Source organism: Myotis daubentonii, chromosome 20, assembly GCF_963259705.1.
Source record: "Myotis daubentonii chromosome 20, mMyoDau2.1, whole genome shotgun sequence".
Taxonomy (NCBI): Eukaryota; Metazoa; Chordata; class Mammalia; order Chiroptera; family Vespertilionidae; genus Myotis; species Myotis daubentonii.
This window is the reverse complement of record NC_081859.1, coordinates 11,032,185-11,057,887: the sequence shown is the minus strand read 5'-3', so window position 1 is coordinate 11,057,887 and position 25,703 is coordinate 11,032,185. Positions and strand designations below refer to the sequence as shown.

Sequence of the window (25,703 nt, the reverse complement as noted above, 5' to 3'; positions counted from 1 at the left end):
TCACAAATGTGTGGATCAAATAAACTTTAAGTGTTATTTTGAATTTATGTGAAATACACATAATTTATATTAGAATCATTTAACATCCTGCAGCAATATTAATGGGAATTCCATATTTGTCTGCCAGGCAAATTTTGCTGTTCCTTATCATTGGAATAATTCTTAATAAATTTTTAGACATATTTATATGAACTTTGTCTTCTACCACTTCCCAGAGAACAGCATCTCCAAGTCATTCATTCATTCACTCAAATTTTCTTCCAAACTCGATCAGGTACAATTGCGAATTTTAAGTTTTATGGTGTTTTCTACTTGTACTTTAATGGGAATGGAGTATTATGCATTAAAAGGCTTAGAGTTAATGTATTTAAGTATTATAATCCTAGTTATCATACTCAGGAGTAAAATGTATGTAATATGTTATTGAAAAATATGTATATGATATATAAATATCTACAACTAGTGTAAGAATTTTCTTTTGAAAGTTCAGAGCATTAATAAAATCAAGATCTTTATTTCCAAAAACTCAAAATCCGGAGGAAAATGCACATATTTCTTTAGACAAATGGTAATGTGATCTTCATATCCCCAGGGCAATTGTGAAGATACATAATTTATATATTCAAAACGTCTGATTCTGAAGACAACAAATAAGGGCAAAGTCTCTTTGGGGATAAAAAAGAGGTTGGTGAGGAATTTAAACTGCATTCAGATCTTTCATTCAAGGGTATACTAGTAGAACAATACGAAAGGACTTACAGGAAAATACTAGGATGATAAGAGGAAGCCTGAAAGGAAATGCTACTACATCAAGTCCATGAACATCATAAATAATATTGAAAATACTTAATATTACTATAGCCTGCTAGTGTTGCTCAGTGGTTGAGTGTCAACCAGGAGGTCAAGGTTCGATTCCCTGTGAGGGCACATGTCTGGGTTGGGGGCTTGATCCCCAGTAGGGGGCCCACAGGAAGCAGCCAATGATTCTCTTGTTCCTGCACCCTGGGCTCGTGCCCTTGACTGGAATCGAACCTTGGACCCTTCAGTCTGCAGGCCGATGCTCTATACACTGAGCCAAACCAGCTAGGGCTCATCATGGATGTTTCTATCCCTCTCTCCCTCTCCTTTCCTCTCTGAAAGCAATACAAATATATTTTTTAAAAATTTGAAGAACAAAACAAAGTTTACTACAGTAATTAGTAATTATTTCAGTGTAAAGGTTAGTGGGTTAGTGTTTACTTGAGCAGAACTGATCTCCGGGAAGCTGTTGTCCCAGAAGAGAGGCTGGCTCAGGCAGAGCCCCAGAGAAAATGGTCACAGTCTAGTGCCTACACAATCACTTCTGGTCCAGAGCGAGACTTAGACCTGGGCCCTGATGCTGGGTAAGAGGCTTGTGCTTTTCCATCCACACATACTGGACTGGCAGGATAGGGCGGGAGCCAAAACCCTGCCTTGTTACACTGCTGTTTTGTCTTGATCCTGATCCTACTACGAGGGGGCGCCTACCACTCACATAACTTAGAGCAGTGGTTCTCAACCTTCTGGCCCTTTAAATACAGTTCCTCATGTTGTGACCCAACCATAAAATTATTTTCGTTGCTACTTCATAACTGTAATATTGTTACTGTAATGAATTGTCATGTAAATATCTGATATGCAGGATGGTCTTAGGCGACCCCTGTGAAAGGGTCGTTCGACCGCCAAAGGGGTCACGACCCACAGGTTGAGAACCGCTGACTTAGAGGCTCATGCGGCCTGAGGTTCAGCAGGACCTCTTCTGGGCTGTGACATCGTTTCTCATTAGGTTTCTGGGTGTGTGCAATCGTAGGTTAAGACACCGACTGATTATTCAGCTCTAGGTTTATTATTTTCTTTGTTGTCAGGTGCTAGAGGCTCACATGGTTATCTCATTTCCATACCTTATCTTAAGAAGTGCTTGGCCCATAGATGACAACCAATAAACTTGTTTCTCTTTCTAATAAAAGGTTGATTGGTGATGTGAATAGATAGAGTGTAGGATGGACTTAAAAAGACCTTTATAGTTATCAGTGTACTTCCCTTGCCCTTGTACTGGGACATAGAGACTGTAACTTATTTTTATATTTTTACAACACTTAGAACCTTCCTTCTTATATGCAATACTATCAGTAAATGATCGTTGAATAAATGCTCAATAAATATTTGTTGAATTGACTTTTAGGCCGGGTCTCCTTCCATAAAGATGAAATGAATTCATTTTATATAGTCTTTTAAAATGGCGTTTGCCCTCAAATTCATATTTTGTCCTCAGAGGCAAAGTCCATGATCAATGTCTACAACGTGTTCATTTCTTTAGAATGGGAAGTGCAAGAGATTTAGAGAGATGTAGAAACCAAGAGAATTGGCAATCAAGTAACTCAATTTCTTGTCATTTTCATTAAAAGGGGCAAAAGACCTTGGATGTTCATGAGACAGTGAAATTAATGGTGCATCCTAATTAAGTGAATGTTCATCCTCTTTTCTTGATTGCAGTGCCCTACAAAATACAAGGAGAAAACGATCAATTGCTTCATCCCAGTCTCTCCATGAAAATAAACATCCCCCCTCCTTGTCAGTCTTTGTCTTGTGGTCTCATGCAGTCAGGGAGTTGGGGTAAATAAGGTGAAAAACCACCACCATGTTTTCCCCACCATGGAGCTGGTAGTCGGAGACATTGCTCTGAAATAGGTTGGGCTTCAAATTTGATTTGTATATGCATTTGAAGACATAATCAGTTGTACAAAAATACATGCGGCCGTATCAAAGCTACTCAGCCAAAGCTTCCAGAATCCTTCTCTTACCCCTGCCTTTTATGGGATCAAAGGGTGTAACAGGAACCCACCCAGACTTTCGATTTCCCATTTTGAATCTTCTACTTAGCCTGTGACTTTTGGGAAATGAATTAAGTTCTTTTAGGCTGTTATTTCATGTATGAAATGTTTATAACCAAATGGTGCACTTGGTATTAAGGAAATCCATTTAAAGAAGCAGGCCTATAATAACCTCTTAGAAATTCTATGCATCTTTCTCCTTAATAATTAGAAATTTGTATTCATGAACAAATTGGGCTTTGAATAAATGTGGATTTTGTTTTCCATCCTTAGGACATAAAATGACCAATATAAATTCCCCATATGTGTTCTATCTTTTGCAGTATTTTAGATGCATGCAAAATTTTAATTTTATAAGAGCACATTATAGGATTTATAAACATCTTTAGATTGTATTCTTGTTTGATTTTTTTTTTTTACAATCCAGGTAGTTATGATAACTGCCAATGGATGGTAATGTTGATATTTGTCTTTTAGGGTTTCCATTAAAAAATAGCTTGCATGTCATACTCAATTATTGATGTATCTGAAAGAATGAAGAAGACTGATATGGCTTCAACCACTCCAGAAAATTGAACACTCCCAAATGGTTGAAGTTATACAGCTTTTCTCCTAATCATGGAAGCCATTTTTTAATGGAACGTGGAATTTTTTTTTTTTTTGCAGGTTTTCATCACTCTGCAGTGTCTTCATCTCTGCATTTATTTCATAATGTGTGTGGTTTCAGACATAAGTCAGAGTTTAATTAATCATCTTACTTTGAATGTTGATTCATTTAGAGATTTTAATGGATTACTACGTATGAAATACATTAGATGTTATGCTTACACTTAAAAGAACAAGGAACCAGGGTAATGCAAAGTGTGCTAAAATACCAACCACAGATGTGCACTGAGGTAATCCAGGAGAAGATCTGTTCCATGTAAAATTAAACTGTGTAATTTCTGAGAAAGTTCTAAGTACCAACCAAATTTATACCTAAGGTAAGAGCCAGCCAGGGGATATAAAGCCCATGGCTCCTTTTTGAAGTCCATCAAATGGAACCATCTGATGCTCACATACTTAAATCTATAATAATAAAAGGGTAATATGCTAATTAGACCACATGTCCTTGCGGACTTCCTTCCTTCTGGAAAAAGCCACAGCGGGCAGGGGCCATGGCAGAGGTCCCCAGTGGCAGCAGTGGCAGGCGGGGGCCAGGGCCAAGGCCCTTGCACGAATTTCATGCATCAGGCCTCTAGTTATCTAATAAATGTTCAGTATTATAAACTGTTTTAAATCTAAGAAACCATAGGACACAAAATTATTTTTTTACCCTGCATCTTATTGTTTCCTCTCCAAGTATTTTAAAGAACAGCAACCTCCCATTTATTTGATATAAAATTTTAATCTGATCATATGTTTTGTAATCTACATCATCAAACAGTTGCATTTTTTGAATAGCAAATTAGGCAAATAGGTTTAGACAACACATTGAGGTCTTATATGAAAAGTATGTTCTCTATGTTAACACTGTTTGGTTGTATTTGTAGTGGGTGTAATTTAGGATATTCATCCTTCTTATGCTGATCTCAGATCCTCCAGCTAGACACAGTCTCCATAAAACACAGACATATACAGAAATCATCCTTTTGGTAAAATGAGATGACTGAAGAAAAATTTTTGCATTGTGACACCATTAGGGCTGGAATATAGCCTAAGGAGAGAAAGAAAAAAAAAGTTATACAAAAATGTCCTTACTGAATGTCTCCCTCCCCAATTTTTTTCTTAATATATTTTTATTGATTTCAGAGAGGAAGGGAGAGGGAGAGAGAGATAGAAATATCAATGAGGAGAGAGAATCATTGATTGGCTGCCTCCTGCATGCACCACACTGGAGATTGAGCCCACAACCCAGGCATGTGTCCTGACCAGGAACCCCAGGAATCAAACTGTGACCTCCTGGTTCATAGGTCTATGCTCAACTACTAAGACAAGCAGGCTTGGCAACCCCCTCCCCTCCAATGGTGATGATAATAATAATGATGGTAGATATTTGCATGCATGGTTACCTTGCTGTTGTAATATGCCATTTAGCTATCTCCTGGGATTTTATAATACTGATTTCTAGAACAATGATTATCTGAAATGAAGTCTATTCTAATCAATGGTATTTCAATATCTGATATTTAAGGCCATCTTGTTTGCATTAGGTATAAATTCATTGTCCCTATCCAAAATGGTCTGCTGGCGCTTGAAAACCAAGTTCATTCAATTTGCAAGATTTGTTCTTCTGTACTTGGTGCCTCATAGGTAAGCACTAGCAAGAGCTGTTGGGCTCGTCCCACTGACACACCAATCCAGCTCTTCACATGACGGGTGTGCACAGGCCGGAGCGCTAAAGACTCGTGGAAACCAGAGAGCCTTATGAATTACAGGCCTCATCACCACATGCAAGTCACTGTTTTGGAGGCTACAGATTTGTGTAAGAACTTGAATCAGGATGCACAAACGCCCTGCAGGTGTGGCCCAGTGGTTGAGCATGGACCTATGAACCAGGAGGTCACAGTTCCATTCCCAGTCAGGGCACATGCCTGGGTTTTGGGCTCTATTCCCCAGTAGGGGGCGTGCCAGAGGCAGCCAATCAAGTATTCTCTCTCATCATTGATGTTTCTGTCTCCCTCTCCTTTCCTCTCTGAAATCAATAAAAATATATTTAAAAATAAATAAATGAAAAGAGGCACGCATCAATAGGATGTTGCTATAGCTTAAACTTACTTGGATATATATATATAAATATCCAAGTAAGTTTAAGCTATAGCAACATCATATATATATATATATATATATATATATATATATATATATATATATCCATCCAGAAGTGAATGTATACACACACACTTTGAATAATTATAAAGGCAGTGTTTATTAAAATACAGTTCATTTTCTAAAATTGACCTGTCAGCTGTTAAAGTGTGTGTATACATTTTGGGGGGACACTGTATAGATTCTCGTTTCTGGAACTGCAAGAATATTCCATTTTAGAACGTGGCCAAGGTGCACCAAAAGCACAGACATGGGCTACTACCAGACACGCTTTATTTTCAGAAAAGAATGAGAATTCGTAAGAAATAAGGGAGACGTTTCACTATCCCTCTAGCGAGTAAGCAAGGACCCGCTGGACCTGTGTTTCGGTTTTGAATGTAGGAAAGGAGGGGCCTGAACACCCCCATGTCGCCCCTTGAAAGCCCCTGACTCCAATCCCCCTTCCAAACGCCGGCTCTCCTGGGAAGGAGGAAAAGCAGCCCAGATCTCGATTTACCCGAGCTCAGCAGGCAGATGAATGAATGAAGTGGGGGATGGGGCGGCGAGAGGCCACGCTGTTGCCTCTTCAGCCCCGGAAAATAAGACGACTTACCAAGAACGCTTTCATCCCGGCCAAACGTCGATTCCCTCTATCATTCGCTGCCTCAGTCTGTGCGAGAAATCAATTTCCACTCAACCTTCCCCTCCTCTCGCGGGGGTCCAGAGGAAAACAGAGCGGAGGGCAAAAGACTCCCCAGGTGCTCTTTATGCCCATCGTGGCTCCCAGGGTGAGCCCAGGGAGGGAGAGAGGGATGGTCCCCCAGGAGGGTCCGGGGTGGCCAGGGGGGCCCATTTCACAGCCCAAACACAAATCCCCCCACCGGGAGGATCAGCACCCTCAGCCCCACAAGCAATGCCGTAAGGGACGTAGGTTTCAAAGAGGAAAGGAAAGGAAGGTCCCGAATAGAGAGGGAGGGGGAGAGAGACACTTGGGATTTGGGTTTGGAGAAGGGATGGGGCCGTGGGGAGGGAAGGGGAGCAGGAATCAGGATCTTACCGACCGAGCAGGCAGGCCAGCGTTCCGTTCCTGCAGGGTGGGGAGCGGGGATGCGAAAATGGCAAAAGAATGCGTCCTGCCGCCCGGCCATTCCCAGCGCGCTCTCCCCCGGTGACCGTGCGGGAATCAGAGGGGCCGCGGGAGGCTCACCTCGCCGCCTGCCACCTGCTCCCGGGGGACGGGCCCCACGACCTCCAAAGCTCTCGCTTCTCAATCAATCTGGTGCTGAGCTTTCAGATGCCAGTCAATGGCTCTGAGTCTCGGGCTGCAGGGTTCGCCGTGAAATCAGGACCTCGGAGAGCTCCCGCCGCCGCAGCAGCCGCCAGCGCTGCAGCCCCTGCGCTTCTATCCACCAAGTGGGGGTCCCCTTCCCTGAGCCTCGGGCGCAGCGCCCCTGACTGCACTCGGCCTCAGCGGCATCTTCAGCCCTTCGACACCCCCTCCCCCCAAATGCTGAGGATCTGGTCATGCTAAAGTGATCACAGTGGCTCATGTGGGGTGGGGATGGGGGGGGGCAGGGAGGAGGGAGAGAGTGGCCGTGCTGGGCTTCTATACTACGCTTCCCACAGTTGCTGGGTCTGGGAGGGTTCAAGGGAAATCCTAGGGAAATGTGCTGGTGGAAGAGGATTAATCCTAATCATGAGACTCCCGTCGCAGGTAACTCTTAGAGCCCTGAGAGAGGGGAGCTCAGAGCAGGATTTCCGAGGCAGTGCCCTCTCGCATTCTCATTGGATCCTTCCCAGCAGCCTCAGTCACTCTTGCTGCTCTCTCTACCCGGATGCCTACAGCCTCGCTCACTAGTTTTCTCTCTAGCTCCTCGTCTTCAGCACAGCTTTTGACGCCTCTTTCCTAGATTTCCCTGCATTCCAGCTCCTGTTCTCTGGGGTTGCAGGGCTTCTGTTTTTCTCCACTCTGTGGGAGGTGGAGTCTGTGAATTTTCATTTTGGCTGCCTAAAGAGCATCCCATTAGAAGCCCCTTTCCACCACCACCGCTCCCCCCCCCAAAAAAAAACCCCTAAAAGGCACCTCCTCCACATTTTGCTCCCCTTCCTTGGGGGTTCTTGGCTCTCCGGTAACGGGTTTTGACCTGGTTACATGCCATCTGGAAGCGCTGATTATTTCAAAGTTCCACCAGCCTGCAGCTCCTCACTGTACCTTGCTTCGGGAGATCATGGAATGTCTGTGTGAATTCTGGAGATATTTGTTCTCCCTGTCATCGTGCTTCCGGCGATTTCCTCTGGTAAGTCCTCCTCTTTACGCATTATTAGAGACCTACTGCTGCTGTGATTTTTAATAAGCCATGTTTGTGTAAAGAAGTGCCATCGTTAAACGCATTTTTGTGACTTTCAGAACTCAGAGATGTATGTGACCGTGTTTCCTTAACTGTGTTAGTTGCTGCTGTGCTAAGATACAGCCCATGTAGCGAACCACCCCATCATCTTCTGCACTCTGTATTTATTTCGGCCCTCCCTCATTTATATTACAGGCTGTAGGAAACCTTAACCATCCCTCTCCACCTCCCATCAAGGCTCCTGGGCACACATTCTCATACCATTTGCAAGGTTACATTTTATGCGTCTCTAAGAGTGAGCCTAAGAGAGACCTTCTGACAGTCGCAAGGTCTGGGAGAGATGACTGGTCCCCTGTCATTAGAGGATTGTTCATGTCAGTATGTGTTCATTGCAGCCAGTTACCTGACTGGGGGCGGGGGGGGGGGGCGTGCAAAGTGTGTGTCTGTGGGGTTTGCAGGGCACTGAAGTCTCTGCATGGGAAGGAGCATGGGTTTTCAGTGCCTCATTGGTGTGTTCCTCACAACATTCCACATCACACATGGACACGTATTCCGGGCACTGTCCTCCCATCCCGCCGCCCTTTCCGATTCTGTGAATGCAGCCGGGGGATGGTTCACTGGACCCGGAGTGCTCATTTCAGAGGGAGAGCGCTGTGCACAGAGCGCGTTGATGATCTTGGTTCTAAGACATTGAAAATCAGGGACAGACTTTACGTGAAAAATGTCATTGCCTCCCTCCACACTTGTTCCACCCCCAGGCTCATTTTTTAAACAAGTATGTTCCTATGTCAGCGCGTGTTTTCCTTTCCTTTTCTTTGGTGGGCTTAGCTGACAGTTCTGACTATCATTAAATACCACCCCTGCATGCATCAGTACTTGCTGATGAACACTGAGGTTTAGGGGCCTTCTCTGATCCCCCCCCCCCAAAACCCCTTCCTCCAGCCCCATAAGAACAAGTTTCTGCAACATTTCTCTTCATTGGGGTGGATGGAGCTGAGAGCCTATTATTCAAGATTTTTTTCTCTTTCTTTCCTTCTTCCTTTTCCTATTAAAAAAAAAAATTCTCAGAAAGAACTATTCCCCTCTCACCAGTGGCTGACTGGACAACCCAAGTCATGTTTTTTGAATGTGAAAGCCCTTTCAGCCCCCACACCTAAGTGCTCCTGCTGCAGCCCAGCCCATCCCCCAGGCTCTGGCTCCAAGGGCTTCCCCCCTGGGTTCCCCCAGCGAGCCGGGCTGGGACTGATCCGCACCCTGAGGCGCCCCCACCCGCCCCCAGTTTCCACCTAGTCTCTCTCCCTGTCTGTTTGCCCCGCCTGACAAGTGCCAGGGGCGTCTGTGACTTCAGTTGGAGAAGCCAGGGTTGAGCCTAATTCACTACATCCAGCCTCCCCCTCGGAGCTCCGCTGTGATGCGCAAGGGTGGAGGGAGGGAGCCCCAACTTTCAGCGCAGCCAGACCTTCTCTTCTCCAGCTGGTCTCCCCCCGAAAGACTCAGGCGTCTGGGTTTAGGTGAGTGCGCTTGGCCAGATTGTACCCTGACTCTCAGGCTTGGGGAGGGGGGATGCGCACCGCAGAAGCTCAGAAGCTCCCGCAGCCTAAGACGCTTTATTTAACCAGACTAGCAACAGGCGACCCTGCCCGCGGGCTCTCCGCAGCTCCCGGAGTCGCCGGAGCCACCTGGGCGCAGGGAACGCGGGGGACCAGGTGCCCGGGTGACCCGCTGGCCCTGGGCTCGGTGCGGGGTGTGGGAGGGACCCGCGCCGGGAGGGACTGTGCGGGGCACGGGGACCGGCTGGCACAGTCTGTGCCCTCAGCCCTGCGGCGATCGGTGGCCGCCCGCTGTGGGCATGGGCAGCCCCGGAGCCAGGGGCGCACCAGGAGGGGGGTTGGGGTCAACCCGGCTGAATGCTCCCTTCCCAGCCTCCCTCCGGCCGCACCGGAGCCAAATCCTCTTTGCTGTGCCGGAGGGCAGGCTTGGGGCTGGAGCATCTCTTAACAACGCCTTCTGCTCCCCTGTTAATGAATGAGTTAATTGTTAATGAGCTGCCCTAAGGGCGCTCAGCCTCTGCCTGCCTGGTGGAACCCCAGTCGCCACCTGCCTCCCATGGGAGGCATCAGCTGGGTTTTGGGGGGACTAAGTGACTTCTCAGGCTCCGGCTTCAAGTGTTGATGACCCCCTCCCCCTCCTCCCCCCTCCCCTTCTCTAACAGGCAGGGACCTGCTGGGCGGTGGGATGGGGGAGTTGATTTCAACTTGCAGCTGGAGCTTGGGCTGTGAGGTTGAAGTTCAAGGCCAGGAGTGAGGGGTGGGAGGCATTGCATGCTGCCCGCTTTCCGGTTGGGATTTTATGTGTATGTTTCCCCTCTCCTGGGGGGGCGTGGGAGGCGGGGGCAGCTGGGACTGGCGCCTTCTCAGTGTCCAGCCCAGAGGGGGTGGCGCTCTCTGGCCGCTGGGCATCTCCAGTTCGGCATCCAAGCGGTGGCTCGGAGTTTCCAGCTCCGATGGCTGGCCTCCTGGTCGCCCAGAGTTGAAGCAGAGACCATTTTACTTTGCACCAACCAGGTCGAGAACGCGGGCAGCCTTGTAGAGCAGGGACCACCTCCTAGCGGGAACCCTGCTGGGCAAAGCTGGGGGCTCTGCCTCTGGAGATGAGGTGCCTGGTTCCAGCCCTGTGAGCCGCCCACCGGAGGCTGGGGAAGAGGAGGTGGCCAGGGTTGCAAAGAGCCCTCCTAGTGCTTGTACATATTCTAGCCACTCCAGTGTCTGTAAGCCAAGAGGACAGCGCCAGGGTGTAGCACGGGCACAGCTGGGAAGGAAGGCGGATGAGCTAGGGCTGGGGGACTTGCTCCTTGGTGTGGCTTATAGATGTGTCTGTCCTCATGCAGTGAAGCAGGTAAGGACCCTTTGCCTACATTTTTCTTGACAACCACAGAACCTGTGCCTGACCCATCCGGTGATCATTTTTTTTTTCTCTGCTTTGAGCGATGGAATACAGTCTGTGCATTTTCAGATGGTTCTGCAATGATGCATAACTTGGTGGTCGTATTCACATCCAGGAACTGTCTGAACTCCATGTACGTGTTTCGCGTGCATGCAGTCATTTAAATGTTCACCTGGCATGCATTGAGATATTTAAGCATGTTATGAAAATCGTAAACTGGGCCAAGGTGAGAGGAGAAAAAATGGGGAGGGGGTGATGATAGAGAGTTAGAGGGAGGGATGCCTAACTCCAATGAAGAATTGCAGGATGAAAGAACCGGAAGTGCCTGAAAACAGTGCTTGTGGTTAAGGTCACAGACCTTAACACATAAAGGATGCTTGGAGAACTATCAAGGGCCTCTGGAACTAGTAGTTTAATTCTGACTACTTCATGGGAGTGAATATGTTATGTTATTATTTTTTTAATTTAAAAAATTCTGGAAGTGGGGTTGGTTGGGTTGTCAAATAGGATGAGAAGAGTTTGTTTGCCCTGTGGCAATGTTATATCTGACCCCAGTGTAAACATCTTTGGGCTCAGGAATCCATTTGGAAACTGAAAAGTGAAATCTGAACAAATTTTTAAAATAATGCCAAATCTCCCATAAATAAAGCTTTTTTTAAATTCCAGGTTTTGTAGGTGTATCATTTCAGCAGCCAGTTGATATCATATCCAAAAAGAAAGTCAATTAAAATGACCAAACAAATTTTGAATGTTTTAGTAAGTTTTGCTATTATTATGGATATTGTTTTGTTACATTGTGCTTACACATTGAAGGATTCTGGAGTCCCCACACTCTGAAGCCAAAAATATTAATAAGACATAATCCTACAATTATTCCTTTTATCTATAACACTTTCTATTCTTGAAGAAATTGTATTCTTTAAGAGTTTCTCTGGGAATATGTTTAGTGCTTACATTTATTGACATAGATGCTTGATCAATAAATTTTCTGCTTATAAGGCTCACCGATAACATCTTGAGGAAATATGAGAGATAATTGCAACTTTGGGTCATAAAATTGCAAAGTTTTAGTGCTTTTTGTTTGTTAGTTTGACCCAAGAGGTAGTTTCTTCTTCCCTGGAGAAAGCAATTTATCAATGAAATCCAATTCCTCAATTCCTTTGCATTTAGCCTCTGGAATTGTATTATAGTGAGTGTGTGTGTATGTGTGTGTGTGTCTATGTTTGTGTATCTCCATTTTTGGGTGGGTGGAGAAGGGACTTATTTTAAACCTACACCGCTTTAATCATACTTTCCAAATGAAATGGACAAGATATTATATTTGATTGATTTCATTTATCACTTAATCAGATAACATGTGACTCCTTCTCATGAGATATTTTCTTTTAATAAACTCAACTCTATAATGGCAATGTACATTTTTATCAAATACAGGATATCTTGATTTCTTTATGCAAAATTATTGGTATATTACAGTTAAGTAACTGAAACCTAAGTTGGAAGAAACCATTGGAACTCTTATTCAAGAGTGTGTGTGTAAGCACATGTGTATGTATTATGTACACACATGCAAATTAGCCTTACTCCTAGGCGTGTATGTTCTGTGAATAAAAATGGAATCTCTTTTCAGAAGATTGCCCTGTATGTTTCTCTCTGCAAGTGCAAAGAACTCAACTAGTGGGACTTCAAAATTTTGATGGTCCAGCTTCCTATATTTCCTGTTATTTTTTTTTTCATATTATCCCTAGAATGATCACTTACTGACTAGAATAAGTGTCTAAAATTTTAGTAATTTAGAAAATTGGATATTGGTATTAAAAGTTCAGACACAAACATAAATGTAATACCAATCTGTGCAAGTTTAGCACAAATTTATCTTTTATTTAAAAACATCTCCAAAGTATTTGGATATGATGATGACTTATGATTACTGAGGTACTCTTTGAAGATTGTTAACATTTTTCTCTTTGCTTCCTAGTAGTGGGTTATTATGAGAAGTAGAGTGAGGCCGAAACCGGTTTGGCTCAGTGGATAGAGCGTCGGCCTGCGGACTGGAAGGTCCCAGGTTCGAATCCGGTCAAGGGCATGTACCTGGGTTGTGGGCATATCTCCAGTGGGAGATGTGCAGGAGGCAGCTGATCGATGTTTCTCTCTCATCGATGTTTCTAACTCTCTATCTCTCTCCCTTCCTCTCTGTAAAAAATCAATAAAATATATTAAAAAAAAAAAAAGAAGTAGAGTGAGATGGACCTGGGATCCCTCCCCCAAGTTCATTTCTAGTTCTGTCTCATTAATGTGCTCCTATTGAGGGTTCTTGGCCACTTTTCATTTACTGTCCTCATTTCCCACCTGGGGGGGAAAACAAAATCTACTCTATAAATATTCTTGTAGATAAAAATGACATGAGATGAGGATGCTTTAAAAAGGCAATCATTATGAAAACAAAACATATTCTGAAAAAGATATCATTTTCGTTTGATTTATTTTTGTCTTTTTGGGTAAAATTCTCTTTCTACGCAAGAGATAATGTTGACTCAACTTTTTTAAAATTAAATATTAGTAATCCAATATTCTTTATCTGTGATATCATGGTATCTAATGAGTTTAAATAATATCTCTTTCATTTGGATATTGCGTAGCTGAAGACTAATACGCTCCTCAAGACACATTAGTTCTTATTTACATTATATTTACCTTGTCTTGAATGGATTTCTGGGAGAAGAGTTACTCTTACAGAGATCATTGCTCTGGCTTGACTTCTCAGTGTCATTGAGTAAAAGGAAAGTCTGGTTTCTTAGCAAATTTATATTATTAACCCGATGATCTCTACCAGTTCAATTGAAAACAAGATAAACATATTCTTATGTAACAACTTTCAAAATGGTTGAACTCAAAAAAAGACCATGAATTCCAAACATCTTTTACAAAGTATATTCAGCTTCCCAGAGTTAATTAGGTGACATCTGGCATCATTGTTGTTTTAATTTAGCAACTACTTGGGTAATTTCATTGAGATATTTAGGAGTGTAATTTTGACCTGCTTCCCCACACATTACTAGATGCTTTTATGATTATAGTGTTTATATTTCATAAGTTCCAAAGGAGAACAAAACCCCCAAGTAATTTGTGTATGAATATTATTGGTTGCTAATGGATAATCTTGATTCTTAAGAGAAAAGGGATAGTTTAATAGTGTGTATTCTCTTCTAGAGTCTAGAAATGATTCCTGAAGATGAAATTTCATCATGAACACTAATGGCCTTTCTACTGAAAAAGCATCTGGAAGTTCTGGCCTAACTTTTTTTTTTTTTTCGTGGTGATATCAAATTACCTCTCTAACCATTTATACTGGTCATCAAATATCCTCATCAATAACATTTTTGGGTTTTTATCACTATCATCTCAAGGCATATTTGATGAGTCATGAAGAATATTTATATCCAATTACTCATGTTCAGGCTTATCCGGTTACAATGTCTCCAAAGATAATTAGTTCATAAGCTATGAATTCATACTCCTGTGGTTAATGTTTGAAATAATGTGTTTGTGCAAACAGCTCTGAGGTATTTCTCAATTTTGTATTCATGCTAACAAGTCATGAATAACTAGCTGATACTCTAATAATGGAAATAAACCTAGTGATGATTTTCTAACCTATTTCCCCCAAGATTGAAAGATATGACTAATATATTTTTAATGAACTGAGTGGATTATCACAATTTTATCATGAAATACTTTTGTTGATTTTTAAAATGTTTATTTTCAAATAAGAAAGTATAAATTCAGATGTGGAAAAATGACATGCAGTCTAATAAGTTAAGGAATCTTACAGATTCTCATTCTATAGTCATTGCTAAATTCATCATTTCTTTACATCTTTTATTTTTATTAAGTTTAGAGTTAACAATGCAATTTATCCTCAAAGTGACCTATTTTGGCTTTTGATTAATTTTAGGAGTATTTTTTTTTATTCCTAAACCCTAATTTATTGAGATGTGGATGCCTTTAAAAGCATCCAAAGCATAGCACATCTTCTTTAATAGCTAATAAAGCAGCTACCATCTTATAGTTCCAGAAAATTAAATCTATAAAATACAAATTTATTGATTAAATTAATAAATATGTTAATGTTACCTTCAAATGCATTGTAGCTCTCTGCTCTATAAGAATTATTGCCTCATAATGGTGTGTTCCATTTCCATTCCATTATGGATTTATTGTGAAAGAAGGCTTAATAGATAGACTTATTCTTCTTGATGTCTGTGACTATAAGCCAATCTTCTCAGGATTGAGCTGTTTTTTATGAACTTTTCTGGAGTCTTGCATTTTGTTAATTTTAAAAGCTATCTCCAGACAATTGCACTATTAAAAAACAATCTAGCCTTGGTAAGACTTGAGCTGAGTCAACATACATTTGAGATTTTCAGTGTCAAATAGTGGCTAGCATGTAAACACACTGCTACTCTATAGATTCATTCAACACCCACTCTCACAACCGAAAATTATTTTTTTTAAAAAATATGTCAAGTGAGTTTTTTTCTTTGCTTAATCCCTCTACCTTTTTCACCAGCCCCCCAACCCCCCTCTCCTATGACAACTGTCAGTCTGTTCTATCTCTCTCTCTGAGTCTGTTTCTATTTTGTTAGTTTATTTTGTTCATGAGATCCCAGATATGAGTGAAGTCAGCACAATACAATCTACAGATGATGTATTATAGAATCATACACCTCTATAATTTTATTAACCATTGTCACCCCAATAAATTCAATAAAAAATAAAATAAAGTGTATCAAGTGATAACCACAAATATAGGCCAGTTTGGGGAAAATGATTCTGTCAAATTAAAGAATAAATTGAAAATCTGAATCGTGGCTTCACTCAAGGATCATATTACACACATGTTTGCAGGATGCTTATAATGAATGGGTGCTTTACAGTTCGTAATATCTTTGATATGCCTGTTTTTTAAGATTCAAGTTTTTGTTACTGCTGTTAGATATGCAATTTAGTACTGTGAGCAGAAGCTCCTTCTGTTGTAGTTAAAGTAAATATAGAAGAAAAGTTAATCCCGTCAGGGAGTTTCTGGGATTCACAACATATTTAAGTGGCTTTCATGTCTTTAGTGAGGCAATATTTCTGATGGTTTGAAACATCAGCCCTGTAAATCTATGGATAGAGATGGTGGAAAAGTCTTTTTCAGGAGTGAATACCTCTTAAAAAATACTAAACACAATATAAATTTTTAGAAGACAATTGCTAAAGGTTGAATAAATCATGCTCTAAAGTTGTAAAAAATGTGTTTTAAGGTAATTAACCCATATATTTCTCAACCTTTTCTTTTATAACACCAACCATATTAACATATAGACTAAGTCTACCTTACTTAAAACATTGATATTGAATGCCTCTACCTAAGTTTACAGTAATAGACTTTCTGATTATTCCATTAGACCTGTCACTAATATACAATGACAGAGTTACCGTATATTTTATAAACGTGATAAGTCATACTTTTTAAGATTATACATTGGAATAATATGGAAGAATATTAAGGTTTCCAAAATAGAATAAAAAGAACTTGCCAGTTATCAATGAACTAAGCAACAAGTGGAAAGTTTATTTTTTTGTTCCCAGTGACTAATTTTACTCTGAATGAAGTTGTTAAAAAAACAACAACAACAATTTGTGAATTTTAAATTCAGAATTTCCTTGAATAAGCAATTAAGGTGGAAGCTGAGTTTTCTGGATTTGTAAGATATACTCTTTTTTACTTACAGGAAGTTTCTACCTGTCTTTCACAATCGCCCCAACTCAGCACTTTCATTCTTCAAATGGGAACTAAGAGAATGGCATTCAGTTGACTCTGGGAATTGAAACTTAAAGTTAAGAGCAAAGAAAAAGAGGATTCTGAGCAATTTCTAAAGGGACAGTCTACATCCTTTTAAAAATTCATCTTAAGCCCAGCCAGTGTGGCTCACTGGTTGAATGTTGACCTATGAATCAGGAGGTCAAGGTTCAATTCCTGGTCAGGGCACATCACATGCTCGGGTTGCAGACTCCATCCCCTTATGGGGCGTGTAGGAGGCCACCAATCAATGCTTCTCAATCAATGTTTCTATCTCTTCCTCTCTGTTTCTCTCTGAAATCAATCAAAAATATTTTAAGAAATCTTAAAACATTTTTTTTTAAACTAAGGTACTTGTTTTAAGCATCTTTCTCACCTTTGGGCTCATAGGTCAAGTATTTACAACACACCTCTCCAGCACACACACATTTTTGCAATACATCACTCCTTATTTGAGTCCTTTTAGATCCAAGTCAGATTATTGACATTTTCAAGGTAGAGCTGTCTCTATATTTGGGCTAACACTAATTATGTTTGACTAGCAACGGAATTTATGGGGAACTATAACTTGGAGCATCCAAGTTTCCTCTTAGAGTGAACTGTATCGAGTTTCCATTTGTGCCTTCCACCCATCTGTAAAATGCAGACATGCGAACACATCTCTCGTTTAACCAATTTGAAAGACAAAATGACAAATTGTGATCATACAGAGATCGGCCAACGTGAATATGAAAGGTCACTCAGGTCTCTTCTTTTTAAAACGCATCCTTGACAGCTGTTATTTAAGGAAATCATGTCTTATTTAGAGTAAGAATCAGCAACTCCAATATAAACTGTGGTTATTAACTATTAAAATATTCGTTTCTCATCAATATTGAGTCAGTAAAATAAACAAAAGTTTAATCTATCTTTAATGATTCTTTCATCACAAAAATGATAAACATTTGACATCCTTTACTATCTTTCAGATACAGATTTTCTAAGCTGAAAGTGGAAATTTAATTGCTCAGGATTTGAAACTACACAATTAGTAACTATTGACTGAAAATTTATCTATTACCAAAGTTTGGTCTCCGATAAGTCCTATAATGCCGATTCTCATAATTATTGTTTAGAAGGTAATTTCTGACAAGTTCAAACAACATGAATTTTTAAAATTGTGTATGTGATATGCTGGGAATAGCTGATGTTAAATAGTCTCTATATGTCAGACATGGTAATGTCCCATTTATTCTTTCTTATAATATCCTTCAAAATCTGGCTGGTTCTTTTTATATAAAAACACTCTTCAAGAATGTACATTAGGTTTATCCTGTAGGTGTATTTTCCTTCTGAAATGTAGTTCTTGATAATTTAAGTTCTGTGTGACTTTTTGAGTTTTGAAGACTGCTTGGGTTATGTTAGAAGTTAAAGTAATATTGACAAGAGTGGCCCTTGAACATATCAACTGTTTTCAGAATTGTGTGTTTGATAAAGAATGGGGAAGTCGGGTGCTTATTGTTAAAAAAAAAAAGTTTAGAGGGGCTGGAATATATTACCGACAGCAGTCAAGCAAGACTAACTAACATGTGAAAACCTGGGCCCTTCCAGCATCTCTAGCAACTGGGAAAGATGTTCTAGGCATCATTGCTAAAGAGTCTTCCTCTAGTTAGAAGCACGCAGTGTTCCGTCATCTTTCTTAGGAGGTGGTTCAGGGGCCTTGGAGAGTGGCAGGTGGAGACTTAACTCCTTGACCTTGGGTTGGCTTGCTTGTGGTAGATCACCTCCTTTTGTTATTTTTAGTTCCTGTGGGTTGATATCTGCCTCGAGTCCTTTTGAATGTGGTAGCATGTAAATTATTAAAATAACTGTAGACTGGATGGGTTTCCATTCATGAATCTTCTAGCGTTTCTCAGTATGTTATGATCACCCTCTTTAACACCTCTGTTGGTTTGACCAAATTATGAAGGACTTGCTGGCAGGTATTATGTTTCAGTAAGCCTGTGACCTGCTAATGGTTAACACACTCTTGTGTACACAGTCGCTATGGAACAATCACTGAGTTGAAGTCCTTTTCTCTAAATGTTATGTGCTGTTTCATTTTATCTGCTTACACCAGCAACAGATTATCATTCTATTAATCTGTTAGTAATGCGTTACTTTTGTACTTTCTCACTGTCCTTCCTTTTTTTTTTTTTTTTTTTTTTTAAAGAACTGAGCTGCCTTGTTTTAAATTACATTCTATAGGTTAAGACTGGCCTTAGAAGTGAAGCTCTCTAGTCATTTAGCTGCTAAACCTGTATTCCAGGAGGCCTTTCTGGTTATTTATTTTAGCTGATCAGGCAATACCGAGCCTCTGAATTACAGCTTTAAGTGGTTTCCATCTTAATGAGGGTTTCTTATTCCTCTGAGGAGGATATACTGCGGAGGGAACTAATCTCAGGCTTGATCCTGCCAATACAATCTTGTCCTACCAATAAAGAGGAAGTTAAGTGCTACTACCTAATGGCAGAACTGATTAGGAAAAATTAAGAGAAGGGGAGCTCCATTCCTCAGTTCTGTCCCTCACATCAAGGAAATTGCTCTTAAAAATCTCCAAAGTTGGGCTTAGCTGGTTTGGCTCAGTGGATAGAGCGTTGGCCCATAGACTGAAGGATCCCGGGTTCTATTCTGGTCAAGGGCATGTACCTTGGTTGCAGGCTCAATCCCTGGCCCTGGTTGGGGGGTGCAAGGTGCAGGAAGCAACCAATTGATAAGTCTCTCTCTAATCACTGTTTCTCTCTCTCTCTCTCTCTCTCTCTCTCTCTCTCTCTCTCTCTCTCTCTCTCTCTCTCTCTCTTTCTCCCCCTTCTTTCCACTTTCTCTAAAATTAAATGGAAAAATATTCCCAATTGAAGATTAATTAAAAAAAAAAGGGGTGGGTAGCCAAACTCAGAGTCACCTGGGTTCTCTTTACCATTTAAATACAAACTATCACAGTGTTTCAACTTATGGGGTCATATCACAAAATACCTTGGTAAGATTCAAATCGTACTTATTTCCAGTTCATAAGGAAAGTGGTCAGAGACTGAAGCATCAAGTTCAGATGCAGGATGTTTTGCATAGTATGTTTAGATTTACAAGATCTAATTTTAAAGTAAAATATGAGGAATGCTTCAAAAAACTTTTTTGTAACTATGACTACCTTTGACTACCAAAATAGTGAAACAAAAGACAGTTTAAAATAAAGATGAAAATAATTTACATACAGGAATAGAATGGAAATAATATTGACAGACTTGAATGTTAGACTCAAAACCATAAAAATCCTGGACGAAAACATAGGCAGATCGTTTCTCAGAGCAATATTTTTTTCTGATATATCACGTTGGGCAAGGGAAAACAATATGGAGTTTCCTCAAAAAATTAAACATGGAACTGCTGTATGACCCAGCGCTTCCACTTCTGGGAACATATTCAGAAAACCCGAAACACTAATTCGAAAGAATAAATGCGCCCCTATGTTCACGGCAGTGTTATTTACAGCCAAGGTTTGGAGGCGACCCAAGTGCCCATCAGTAAATAAGTGGATAAAAAAGCTGTGGTACATTTCACACTGGAAACTGACGTGGCCATTAACATCAGGACATCTTCCCAGCGTGGATGGCCCAGAAGAGCATGATGCTAAGTGAAACAAGTCAGTCAGAGGAAGACAAGTACCATATGAGTTCTCTCACATGTGGGATCTTATGAACAACAACAAAAAAGGCAAACAAAATAGAAATAGACTCATAGATACAGAGAAAAGACTCACAGCTGTCAGAGGGGACTTGGATAGGGGCAGAGGGAAAAAGGCGAAGGGATTAAGCAAAAACAACAACCACCAACCTCATAGACACAGACAACCTTATGGTGATGACCAGTTGGAAAGGAAGGTAGGGGCAGGAAAAAGAGGGTAAAGGTAGGATCAGTGGAGAGAGAGACTTGACTTGCTGTGGTGAATACACAGTACACCATGCGAATGATGTATTGCAGAATTGTACACCTGACACCTATGTACTTTTGCTAACAAATGTTGCCCCGATAAATTCAATCAAAAACAAATAAGTGAATAAATAAATAACTAGAACACACACACAACAACAACAACAACAAAACCATAAAGATAAACCTAATGTTAACACCTTTAGGTAGTTTCCCCAAACGTATTTTAAGAAAATCACTCCATCTTCCTATGTGTTAAGATGAGGGAATGAGGACCCTGAAACCTCTTCAGCACATTTGGTGAAGGAAAGAATTAAAACAGTGGTTCTGGGTAATTATATATGGGAAAATTGCAGAATTTAGTCTAGGCCTGTCGTTCCCCACTTTTTCTGCAATGCTCTGTGTCTTACAAACTCATGTGCTTGAGCAGAGTTGTGTTCAATTTAATGATTTAAACTCAAGGAGTTAGGTGTATAATTATGATTTTGCACCAGTAGGAAACATGCTTTGAAACATTCCTAACGTCTCGACCACATACGAGGCCCTATTCTTGCTGCTTCACGTAGGAAAATATAACATTTTTTGTCACAGTGATTAAATGGTGCGAGTTTGAATATATTTGATCAGCAGAATAAAAATGTGTGTTTAACAAAGATAGGAAATATTTGTTAGTCACAGGGGGATTATACTGTTCCTTTATGCATAATAATAATAATTCTTAGTTTATGAATGTAAGCGAAATGCATTGATATTACAAAAAATGCCATAGCTCCCAAATAAGAAAAAATACTATGTAAAAATATCTATTTGCTCCATCAGAATTGGAAATTATGAGTTGAGTCATTTGACAGTGCTCCATTTAGACAAATAATTGATAGAGACCCAGCACCTCCCAACCCCTATCTCAAAATGTTTCTATTATGTGATTTTATTTTTTTTTATGATAAATCATTTTTAAAATGTATTCACTTGGAAGGCTTCCTAAGTTGTTTACAACGATGACATTCTTCAGTGACCACAGTGAAATAGCTCATGTGATTGGGGCAACTTAATATTGTGTGTGGGTATTAGCCCTTTCAATTGTGTGGTCGGTAAGACTGCGGATATCATGACCTTGGCCATTCACATTGTATTTCTGTCTTGACATTCTTTATAGTTGCAAAATTATTGCTGTATACCTCTCATCAATAAATAGTTTAGGATTAAATTATGAATTATAGGGCTATAACTAGAAAGCAAATTAAAGCCATCAATTGCCTTATCCAAACACCAGAGAAATATGACAGCTATAATTAAAATATTTACCTAATACTGGGCATTTTGATTGCTTTCTAAAGAGATTTTGCTGACTAGGAAACTTTTACAACCCAAACTTTCTCATTAGTAGAACTTACATACTGCTCAGTTCTGCGTGCTATAAATAATAATGTTGGAAAAATTGGTGAAGAGAGAAAGTAGACTTGAATTCAGATTATTTGTAGGATTTTTTGTGTGTGGTGTCTAGACCTTGCATCAGCTGCTTCATGTAAAGTTGCTTTGCTCTGCCACCCTGGGATCACGCCTCTTGCTACTTTATTTTTGAATGTTCCTAAAATTAATATATATGGTTTCACAGTTTACCTATAATCTGCATTGTCTTAGGTTCTGTGTGTATGTGAACTTTGTAGGTATGCCTACTTATCTCATGCATAATACATAGAGGCACAGTGAAATCTTTTAAAAATCCTAAACATAATTTAACTATGATTCTGTTTAAATAATCAGAAAGGTTTGTTTCTAATAGGATAATGGGAAAAATAGCTGAGCCAACACACACCTCTACTCTCCCCCCTCCATACATCCATCCATTCCTTTATTTATCTATATAGAGAGATAGACAGATAGACACACACATATATAAACATATATAAACATTTATTTATTTATTCCTAAACCCATAGTTTTAGTCCATCCAATTTCATCCATGTTATGAAAATAACTACCTAAATATCTTTAATTCATTTGCAAGAATTGTCCTAACATAACTAAATAATCAAGTACACTTAGCATTAAAATTTATAACAAATTATAATATAATTAAACATTCATTATTTATAAAGCACTCAATGTTATAAAACATTTATAAGCAGAAAAAATAATAAAAGAATTGTGAGTCCGGACTTTTCCTTGTGGCTTTGTAGGGCTTCACCATCTACTGAAGACTCTGGCATGAGGAGCCCCTGTGACTCGTGCCTTCCTTCCCAACACACTCACAGGGACACGGGTGCGACAGGGACACAGCTGTGACAGATCACAGTCATTTGAGTTTCCTCGGTCACTTTTGCAATGGTCCAGTTTAAAGCAATGCTATTAGATATTTTTTTTAAAATGCATCAGCCTCCTCCACAGCTTCATGCTGGAAAGCACGCTGTGGGCGCTCACTGACGGCCTGTGTGTTTCCTCTAGGTGTTGAGGGCAAGCTAAGAGGATGAAGGCGCCAAGTGCCCAGAGGAAGCATGATATGGCGCAGCGGAGCCGGTGCTGAAGTGCTCTCTCTGATGGCTCTATGGGAGTGGATAGCCCTGAGTCTGCATTGCTGGGTGTTTGCCGTTGCTGCCGTCTCCGACCAGCATGCCACAAGCCCCTTCGACTGGCTCCTGTATGACAAGGGACCCTTCCATCGCTCACAGGAATATACTGATTTTGTGGACCGAAGCCGGCAGGGATTTAGCACAAGATACAAGATATACAGGTACCGGGGGCCCAGGGCAGGCCGGTGCAGAGCTCTCTGCCTGGGAGGCTGTGTGTGAATGGGTTTCTCTAAGGGAGAGTTTCCGAGGGGAGCAGGTTGTCATCAGGAGGGTTCTTATTTACCAGTCACCTCTGTGATGGTTTTGTGTTATTTAAACATACACTGAGTGGCCAGATGATTATGACCACCCCATCAGTACTTCATTGACTCTTCCAACAGTACTGAATATTGAAAACTTCCTAAGGAAATGCGCTCAAGGTTTTATTATTATTATTACTTACTTAACTAATTCACTTCATTGTACTGATGGGGTGGTCATAATCATCTGGCCACTCAGTGTATTTCTCATCGACGTAATGTATTCCAGGAAAACATGATAACGGTGACCCCTTGTGGGTCCCTTTCAGATCCTAGAATCCTTCTGTGCCTTCAGGTCAATGCCAGTGAACTTGGAGGCTGAGTTCATCATCGTAAACACTGTTCAGTGAATTTTCTCCAATGGTGTTTTCTTTTCTATGTATGCTACGCTGTGTGGTTACATTTCTGAGCTTCAATGGAAATGGTGTCTTGTACTAGTCATTGAGAAGTTGAGTCCATTCATACTATGGCAATGGCGGAAATGCCAATGGAATAGAAGGAAAAAGATAAACAGGACATGATAGCAAAGGCCGAGAAAGAAGAAGGGATTGAGATGTATGGCCTTTAGCTTTTACTGCTCTTCGGTGTTTAACTCTAAAATAGTTACACAAAAGAAGCTGTATGTGAATTCCAACAGACTTCCTGCCCCCGAGCCCAATGAACCCATTAAATAGAGGATACGCAAGTGCGCCTGAGTCTATGCCATAGAGAATGTTTTATCAAAGTTTTGATTGGTTCATTTCTTCGAGATACAATCATACGATTCCCAGTGATTGGTTGAACATTCATAGAGAAGCAAAACTTAGCTTTGCATTTGTGTGTCTATATGTAAATATGTGATATATATGTTTTATTTTATGTTTTATCTGTGCACCAGAGGGCACTGTGCTTCTGGTCTGTATGTGGTCTTTATAGCCTGGGAAATGTATAAATTCTATCAGCAATGCCTACTAGTATTTACCAAACAGACTGAAGGTACTGAACTAGTTCTATGAAGCATCACAGAATTACTGTGTGTGTGTGTGTGTGTGTGTGTGTGTGTAGTTAGAAATTCCTAGTCCAGGCAGCCAGAGCATGGTCACAGGTCTACAAAAAAGACTTACTCTATTTTTAAAGGTAAAATGACAAATATTAAAGATGTTCTGAAATGCAATCAGTATAATATGATTCCAGTTGTATTCCTTTTCATGTGTGTGTTGGGTAAGCCTGCTTTCCTTCACAGATGGTGTGAAATGACTTGAGTTGAAGGTGGTGAGAATGCCTTCCATGTCAGCATTCTGCAGGAGGGTTTTGACAGTCCGTCAGTCAAACTGGTGCACGCTTGTCTCCAAAGTCTATTGGCATCTCTCTCGGGAGGCCGGAGGTGTCTTGTGTGTGGTTGCTGGAGTTTGGCTCATCCGTTGATTGGTTGTGAGTTGCAAACAAGCGTTGGCGTGTTTTAGAGGTTCTAGGCTGAATGAATGAGAGGCATCAAAATTGTTTGGATTGCCACAGCGAAAGGTAACGGAAAACAACACCTTGGAGTTGGTGTTCAGGGCTTGTATATTCCATTTAGAATTCATGGGACTCTATTCCTAACGACCTTCATTAGCCATATACTTCTCAACTTTCTGGTATCTTTATCTTTGTCGCTTGAATCAGCATGTATGGAAGTTATCTGTTTGTAAACCATGGAATATGATGTCCTTGTCCCCTGCTTGGACCAGACCATAACTTCTATGTGACCTTTGAAACATTGCCTAATGATGCCATCTATGATCATTGGTGGTTGGCATGGAATGAGCAATATAGTATATTGATGAGGATCCCTTTTGCCTTGCCACAGTGAGATATTTCGTTTGTCTAACTAGTATTTCCCTGAATTTCAGAGAGTTCTCTTCACCTCTCCCTCCAATATAATGGATCTGAGTCCTTCTGGAGAAGTTAACTTTATTTTTGACATATCAGGGCCATCTCAACAACAAGGATTAGAATAGCTTTCTGGTTTCTTTGCTGTTTCATATCTGTGTTCAAAAATAATTATCAGAGACTTTATTGTTCACAAATGTCCAACCTCAAATACAGAATTTGTGATTAATACACAGAGATGGAAAATCTATATTTTCCCATTTTAATCACTA

The 25,703-nt window shown here is 40.7% G+C and overlaps 1 protein-coding gene across 2 annotated transcripts in view; it reads left to right on the top strand.

The window, feature by feature from the left end:
* The first annotated feature begins 7,689 nt into the window (after positions 1 to 7,689).
* Positions 7,690 to 25,703, top strand: part of BRINP3 (BMP/retinoic acid inducible neural specific 3) — a 170,180-nt gene continuing 152,166 nt past the window's right edge. Inside the window, exons 1-2 of one of the 2 annotated variants that reach the window (XM_059677811.1) lie at positions 7,690 to 7,933; positions 23,160 to 23,445. In XM_059677811.1, the coding sequence (XP_059533794.1) occupies positions 23,210 to 23,445 (236 nt within the window). In that variant the 5' untranslated portion in view covers positions 7,690 to 7,933; positions 23,160 to 23,209. Of the gene's footprint in view, positions 7,934 to 10,794; positions 10,880 to 23,159; positions 23,446 to 25,703 lie in introns of those variants that run through there. The other variant, XM_059677812.1, reaches the window with a different exon arrangement.